This window comes from Ostrea edulis, chromosome 8 (genome assembly GCF_947568905.1).
Source record: "Ostrea edulis chromosome 8, xbOstEdul1.1, whole genome shotgun sequence".
In the NCBI taxonomy this organism is placed as follows: Eukaryota; Metazoa; Mollusca; class Bivalvia; order Ostreida; family Ostreidae; genus Ostrea; species Ostrea edulis.
Window position 1 is genome coordinate 21,673,126 of NC_079171.1, and position 8,988 is coordinate 21,682,113.

Here is an 8,988-nt window from a genome sequence, read left to right on the forward strand (position 1 = left end):
GCAAAAACCGAGGTTCCGTGTCACAGCAGGTGTGGCACGATAAAGATCCCTTCCTTCTAAAAGGCCGTAAGTGCCGAACATAGGCCTAAATTTAGCACCCCTTCACCGGCAATGATGACGTCTCCATATGAATGAAAGATTCTCGAGAGGGACAATACCCAATCAATCAATCAACAAATCTTTACCTAACAATTCAATGGAAAAAAAATATCCTACGATTGAAATTTTTCAAAAATGTCTTTCTATTGGTGCACATCATGTACTAATGACCAACAAGAGTACCACAAAAGGTAGATAATACGCCCGTGAAAATGCTTACATAGGGTGTTTTTCTTAAGCCATAATTTGTAGAACTTTGCTTCAGGTAGTATCATCCATCATCAGGCTGTGGTATACTTTCTTTGCATCGTATGAATAAATGGTCTTAAATTAAAACTGTGACAAGTGGTAGATAGACAAACCAAGAGTTTTCTGTGTAAAATATTTGCCCAAATGACCAAGTTCAACAACCTGTAAATATTTAAAACATCAAAGAAAATTAAAATTTGTTGAGAATTAAAATCATCTTTCAAGTTATTTACAAAGACTCTAGTTTCTATACTGTGAGAGGAGTTAAAAGGACAAACCATGTCCTTTATTCAATATAACATTTCCTCGAAATTGATTGAGTACAACAACCTAAAATGTTCTCAAAAATTGAAGAAAATCAAAATCTTTGTCACATGCACATTTTCCATACCTATACAAACACTCTGTGAAACAAGAAGATTCTCACTTGAAAACTGTAGGATGAGTTCACTGAACAAATCATGTACTCTTTTCGCAATATTTCCTCAAAACGGACCAAGTTCAACAACCTGTAATTTTCTCAAACATTGAAGGAAATCAAATCCTTGCCAAATGCACGTCTTCAATATCCAAACAAACACTCTGTAAAACAAGATGGTCCTCACTTGAAAATTGTGGGAGGAGTTAACCGGACAAATTACATGTAAGTGCCCTCCATATGACAGTCATTTTTAAATAAAGGGGCAAAACTTCTGCATGAGAGATCAAAATTGAAATATGATCTAGAGTGATCCACAAAGAAGCTACAAAGCAAGTATCAGCTCAATATGTGACAGAAGAATGAAATTAGAAACAGGAAATCCCGATGAATGTGTTCTAATCGATCCCCCCCCCCCCCCCCCCCAAATCGTTATATGGACTGAAGAGCATGCGCAGACAACTACAGTGGTCACTGCCACGGATATAGTTTTTGCGGTCCAGTTGTCAAAAGTCTGCTAGGAAACATGGCGAATGAAAGTCACGTGGATGTTAGGATCTCTCTACAAATTTTCTACTGGGATTTCAAACGTTTTCTAGGGTACCCGCAATTAACACAACAAAATCGATTCGTCTCCAGTTACAAAAACTTTTTTTTTCGAAAACAAAAATGTATTTGCATATATTTAGATAAATATAATCATGCAGGCTTTATAAAATATATGCTTTCTACAAATCCATTAATAAAAGTGATGAAAATCTGCAAGTGCAGAATCACACTCAGTCCATGTAATTGTCCAAATTGTATCCATTCAAACCTGCAGCACGCGTTTGATAACATATTTCTGATAGTCCACAGGAGTCTTATACATGCTGTAATATGAAGTTCCAGTTTAAGTCTCCTTTTAACTAGTTTTTGTTGCCAAAAAAGAAAAAAAAATCCAAGAGTACCGCAACCGGTACATCAAACGCCCGTCGGACAGTGATGACAAAATTTCAGTGAAAAATATGTTTCCATAACGAGAAAAGTCAAGGAAACTATTTGACCTAATTTTAGGTAAAAAGCTAAAGTAGGTCACAGTACACTAACTGTGCTGAAATGCAAACTGAATCTATATTTCTATGAGAGTTAGGCTGTGATTATATTTCTGGGAAATACCTGTATCCATAACGAAAAAACCTGCAAATCTGTTTGACCTACTTTAACGTCTAAAGTAGGTCACGGTGCACCAATACAGCTAAAATGCAAATTGAAACTGTATTCCTCTAAGATGACATCTGTGACTAAATTTCAGGGCAATATCTGTATCCGTAACGGAAAAAAATTCGGGAAGATATTAGACCTACTTTTGGCCCTAAAGTAGGTCACGGTGCACCAATACATCAGAAACGCAAACTCACTATTACGCAGAAATTGTGACCAGATTTCAACGTTGTATATGCATCCATTACGGAAAAAAGTCCGGAAAACATGATATCGAACGAACGTACGAACGGACGGAGAGCACCATAACATAGTAATACTTCCTGTCTGACGAAGGGCGTATGAAAAAGAAAACCCAAAAGCCCAAACATTGTTCATATCACACTTTGGTTTTAGAAACAATATCTCGATCAATGTCTAATTCTTCCGGCTCGATATATGGATAGTCAAAGTCCCCAATGAAATCATCCTCACCGTCACTGAATATATCATTAGTCACATAATCTGTTTGTGATTTGGCATCTTCGTCATAGCCCCAGTCATCATATTCATCGTCCGTATAATGCACATTTTGATACGTATAGCTCATTTCCGTTTCCGCTTCACTTTCTGCAGTACTCTCTATCGGACCTGATTCCTGCACACACGGACATATCGTGGAAAACAATCCCTTTGATCGTTGCTTGTCCCGAGTTTCAAGTTGATTTTCAAATTCAACGTTTTTCTTTGTAGTTTGTACATCAGTACGTTCCTCTTTTTTAGGTCTCCAGTCTTTATTCTCTACCCAAGCCTCGTTTTGACCGCCATCCTCGTAAAATTCTTCATCCTGTTCATACCCATCATCATTAGCAGCCCCACTCTCACCCGGCGCAGAAAAAAAGAATTCCGTTCTTTCCGCTTTTGCTTTTATCGCAGACGGAGTAATTCCAAATTGCATCCTCATTTGCCGCATTTGCTCACTCGGTCGCTTTTTCAGCTGCGCTTCTTCACGTTCCTTTCGGAGCCTCTCTGCTTCTTCCGTACGCTTCAGTATTTCGTCCTCATCCTCACTGGAGTCTCTGAAATGAATTAATTGAATTGATACACAAAAGATACCCCGATACTATAACCATTTTTTTTTTTATACGTATCTATATAATCATAACGAGAAAAAAGAAAAAAAAAAGAAAAGACTTGTTCTTTGCCATTTATGGAATTCACAATATCTGCCCATTTTTTGCTCTGAGATAAACCTTCTCTATCCGTAAAAGCTATTTCATTTTTTTTAAATTTATTTTCACTGATATAGGAAAATGTTTGATCCGCTCGTTGATCACCTTTCTTCACTGATGTCCGAGAAATCTCCATAGTCCACAGGATTCATACACACAGTGCACATGTTATTTATGTCTGTGAAGCAGTCTAGGCAGTATACAGCTGTAATAAAACCAGCAAATGCATATAATCCATCGTAAGTGCATGTGTACTTGTCATCGCAAGCTGTCCCGTAACTAATCTAGTCATTCGCCATCTTCAATTTGCATGATTTGTAGCTTCCAATATCATTCGTAAGTTTCCGTCCGGTTGGTCAGTAAAAAGTTTTACTTATATGTATAACTAAGGTTTTATCGTGCATGTTTACAAATATGTAAACAATTTCGTGTGTTTATAAGAATGGAAACCACTAAGCATCATTATTCTAATGTTAAATTGTATATGTTTATTAATATAGAAACAACTATATGTATTATACGTATATAAACAACTAAGCATATAATTCGGGTTTTCTATCGTGTATAACTATATGTTTATCAGTATGTAAACATTTACATACATATATAAGTATGGTAGCATATTGATATTATAAATATAAACTTTGCATTTTTACCGTATTAGTTTATATAAACATGTAGTTAAAGTATAGATGTAGCAAATCCAGGTATATCATAAGTACATGTATATGCAAATATACATAAAATTCAGGTATGTTATTATACGTATATATTTTGTAAACTTCTCTTTTTATGACAACCATTTAGATGCAACGTCTCAGTTTGTATGCATGCAAGCCTGCAGCATACTATTATATTTAATATATGTAGGCTTGTTGGATGTATGCGATTTATGATTTTGCATCTATTCTGTATTTTCATTATTTAATTAAATCTATATGTTATGTAATTAAGTATACCACTTCTTATGGTTGATATTTCATCCGTCATACAATTTTAACATAAGTACTAATTCACCACTTATTACATTATGCATCTTCAGTTTTATACACATAATACATACTATCGAATAAAAATTATGGCGTCATGTCGTGCTACGAGCTGGACCTAGCTACAGAAACATGGTACAGGGTCTGAGGTGTAGCACCTGACAACGACCTCAAAATTCTTGCCTGATGACGATCTCAAAATTGTTGTCTGGCATATTTTATGATTAAAACTAATAACTTGTGGCACTCTATTATCAAAATTTTCTATTACCCTAATTCTTTTCTGTATACAGTCAACTCTCGATAAACCGCCACCTTTTGTTCTTATGAAATCATAGCATTATAACGAATTTGGCGATGAATTGAATTACTGCCATCTTGAAGAAATAGAGTTACCGTTCTTTTATATGTAAGAGTTATCTTTTGTCCTGACTTGCGTAAACCACATAAACAACGCCTTTTCTAAGTCAGTATTAAGTGCACTGCGGTGCCGTTTCCTGGCAGGCGAGCCTTCAGAGATTGGGTCAGGGTCTGCAAGAATTGCATCCTTTGCTGCTAAGATGTTGCCCACTGTCCTTCTTTTTATAGACTTTTCCCATAAAACAAAAAAAAAAAAAAAAATGATTTGCAATATCCTGATGGGTACATTTTGGATGATGTCCTTGGTACGTAATGATTTTTTCTCATCGAAATTTAACATGACCCTCTTTCGTGGCGAAGCCATAGCTAAATTGAAATGTGTTTCTATGATGTATAAACAACTTGACTACAGTTCATCTCGAGTAATTTTCTTGTTTATTCAATATGTACAGCAATTACTGGGATCCTTCTGTCCAGGTGTACGCCGGAGATCGATAATGACCAATTTACTGCTTCACTGACCATGTGCACCTATGGCGGTTTATCGAGATAATTAACATGTTGAAATAGACTTTTGTAATGGAAACACTGTGGCAAATGGCGATAGCGAATTTGGCGTTTTAACGAGAGTTTTAAGTAACAGGAAAAATGTTCCTAGAAAAATGCGGCGTTATAACGAAAATGGCGATGAATTGAGTGGCGATAATTCGAGAGTTACCTGTATATTTTAGTTATTAAAATGTATATACATACCTACATCCTTATTACTATTACCTGTTACTAAAATTACTAATTATTACTAATTATTACCTTCTATTAAAATCCAAATAAATAAAAAAAATAGTTTAATATTTAATTTTAATTTACTTATTATTATTTTTTAAATTTTAATTTACTTATTTAATAAATAAGATTAAATTTGTTATCAAAATTATTAAATAAATAAAAAATATCATTTATTTTATTAATTTCTTACTTTTTATTTAGTTTTATAATAAATATAAGTTACTTCTTTATTTCATTATGATTTATGACATATGACCACATGTATGTGTCCGGCCATCAAAGGACAGTACCACAGTCATTAGACGTGTTGGTACACGATGGCCCTTATTTATTTATATTTATTTATTTTTAAACCATGGGACAACCCATACGTCCCATACGGATTACTACAACACACTTCAACTTCACTATATGTTGGTGCATTTGGGAGGTGTTGGAGGGTGAGGCTGGATCGCAATGAGATGGCAGATAATACAGCCACCAATCGGTTAATGATATTTAGTTAACCAATCCTACGAATATCAAACAAACATGTCAACTTATTATTGCAAGCGCATCTTCAAATACAAATGATTTACCGCATCCCAAGTACACGCGCCGTGTATGTAGTTCAATGCAGAGATTTTGACGTTAAGATGAGCGACACTGACTTTATAGATATATAGATACTTTAAGTACAACCTATTGGTATACACTACATCGTACATGTGACCTGATTGACATGTGTGACTTTAACGCGATTCTTGACGTTCTATATTCAGAATTATGTTTGTAAGAGTTCATAGAAAGATGACGTAATATCTGTTAATCTCAATTGTATATTTTCCCAGAGAGTGATCTGGCCTCAAGACCATAAACTGAGAAAATACTTAAGTCTAAATTTCTAATCCACCTAACTTTTGAAATAATTTTCACAAAGAAATTGAATTTTCAGTATGCTTGTATCTGATTTTTTTTTTTTATATATATAAACCACCAGTTTTTGAACATATATACTAGATAAATCTTTAAAGTATAAGTAATTAAAATTTTGACTTGAGTCTATTCTCGGTTTCTGGTCTTGAGGCCTGGATGCGTTGGTTTAGTATAAATAGACTGTAAATTTTGTGGTGAAAAGCACTCTACGGAATAAGATTTGGAGTTTTACATCTGGGGATTGGATTGGTCTTAACGGCCGATTTGTGACAGTTCATATTCTCATGTGTAAAATTCAGGTCGGCGGAAAACCAGCATCGGACAGCATTGTTGTGAACTTTGATTATACCTACTGTAAGATACATGTAGTAAGTTTTTCATTGATATATTTTCTGTAAATATTTGTAAATAAACTGTAAAATCATTTGAATTATTTGTGATTCACTTCTCCTGGTCTTCTATTATTCTGACCCATAACAATATGAAATCTCTATCTTGTATTGTTTTAAAGCTATTAACACGGTTAAACTTACAGATATTCATAAAGAAAGACGGACGGACGGACGGACATAGTGCGACAAAGACAGACAATACAACAAACACACTGCAGACATTAGGTGATCTTCTGAGAAATGTATCAAATGGGGCCAATTGTCTGTCCTGTGAGGTTACTACTTAACACCCCCTCCAACCCCCAAGTTGTAACATCGTGATAAAATATAACCCCACAGCACAAAATACATGTATTATAACACAAATTAATCCCTCAACATAGAATAACCGGTAAGGGATAACCTATACTAGCACTCAAGAAGTATCTCATTCTGATCCTTTTGATTTCGCGGGGAAGACAGACAAGATACCCCTCCACCCCCCACCCCCCCTCTCCCCTTCCCACCGATCTTTAAACCTGGGAACATTATGATGTTACTATTATATAAATACGACAAATAGATAGACACATCAAAAATCCACGTAAGGCTTATGTTTCCGTATAAGGCTAATGTTTATGTTTCCGTATAAGGCTAATGTTTATGTTTCCGTATAAGGCTTATGTTTCCGTATAAGGCTTATGTTTGTGTGTAAGACTTGGGAAATCAGCTCTACTTCGGAGCTAATCACTAAATTTTGTTGATTTTCTGTTCCCTCTTCGGGAATTTATAAAGGTATGCTATTTTTAAACGAAGTCAGAAAAACCAAACATTATAATTGCAGTGCTAACATTGTTTGAATTCAAATGCCAAAAGATTATAATGTTTTGATGGAGGTTTGCTAAATGTTTGATAGGATATAAAGTACATGTGTAATACTTAAGATTTTATTTTATAGCATTAGCTCTGTGCTCATATTTTTTTTATCAAAGGGATTTCAATTAACACATACCTGTACAGTCTTTGTTTTGACAATGAAAGAAATTCACGTGATCGTCAAGACGACCCTCGTTCCCACAATATAGGCAATATTTCCTTTTGAACCCGAGAAAAGTGAAAAACTTTCTACACAGTGGAAATCTGGAAAAAATACAAGTCAAGAAAAAGTAGTCCGACACCCCTTCACGCTGGAATACCCCCCCCCCCCCCCCCCCAAAAAAAGAAGCACTAATTCAATGCGCTTCATTCAAGAGGGATGCTGGCGTGAAGCGTTGCAGTTCATACCCTCACGTATTTTCAAAAGTGAAATTTATTTCTTATTCTTACCCAATCTACCTTTATCTTTTTCTCTCTCATATGTAAACATTGCAGACGACCTGCGATGCACAAAAGCAAATTATGAAGGTAATTTCCCCATAAATATTTGTTTTTACGCTTTTTCTTTTTCGGTTTTTTTAATTTTGCAAGAAATTGAAATGATTACAACACTGAAAAAAAAATAGCAAAAGGTGTGAGAAAATTCGCACAATCGATGAAAATTATGCGCCAATGATGATCTTCCTAGAAGTCACTTTTTAACTAAACATTGAGGTGTAAGGCAAACTGGCGTCCTTTAATAAATTAGAATTGGAAATTCTAAATCTTTATACTGCAATTGAATATATATATGCTTATTAAGAGCCATGTGTCAAAGTCTAATTTTTTGGGGGCGATTTTGGGATCTTTAACCCTCATATTTAGGGCGGAACAGGTACAAACTTGGGTACCCCCCACCCGTTGAATATTTCCTCGACCCATCAGACAATAATAAACATCTGACAACAAATTACCGGTGACCACAAAGTTGAACATCGTTTTTTCATTCCAAAAGCTAGAGTAAGTTCACAAATGATGATAGCACTAAAAGAATGGCCAACGACACGGACAATATGGAATCATTTATAATATATATAAACCGACTTGAAATTCATGTCTTACTGACTCATCATCCTGCTTCTAATGCTTATTTTTTCTTCCTCTTTCAATGATCCAGCCTGTCTTTTCATCTGCCGCCTCGCAAACTTTAAAAATCCGCCCCTATTCTTCAGTATATGATTGTACAGCCAGACTGCGCGTTCTCGCTCTCGTTTCGGGTAATAGCACGCAGTAATCACGTGACGGATCCTCAGTCCATAAGCTTGGAAGATCGTCATCAACAGACATATTAAGAAGATGGCCCCTGTGAATTCAAGAGATAATGGTTGCAATGAGCAAGGTATTTATAGGTTTTGTATGGCAATACCTAATTGCAAGGAAGTAATCTTCTTTCTATAAAGTCCCGTGGGGATCCGGGCTAGAATAGCTTCTCAGTACCCCTAGCTTGTCGTAAGAGGCGACTAAATGGGGCG

At 35.4% G+C, this 8,988-nt stretch overlaps 1 protein-coding gene across 1 annotated transcript in view; it reads right to left on the reverse strand.

The window, feature by feature from the left end:
* Window positions 1-1,360: 1,360 nt before the first annotated feature.
* Window positions 1,361-8,988, reverse strand: part of LOC125661182 (DC-STAMP domain-containing protein 2-like) — a 20,094-nt gene continuing 12,466 nt past the window's right edge. The window contains exons 12-15 of the mRNA XM_048893111.2: window positions 8,579-8,819; window positions 7,614-7,741; window positions 3,286-3,385; window positions 1,361-3,027 (exon numbers count right to left, since the gene is read on the reverse strand). Of these exons, the coding sequence (XP_048749068.2) occupies window positions 2,349-3,027; window positions 3,286-3,385; window positions 7,614-7,741; window positions 8,579-8,819 (1,148 nt within the window). The 3' untranslated portion in view covers window positions 1,361-2,348. The remainder of the gene's footprint in view (window positions 3,028-3,285; window positions 3,386-7,613; window positions 7,742-8,578; window positions 8,820-8,988) is intronic.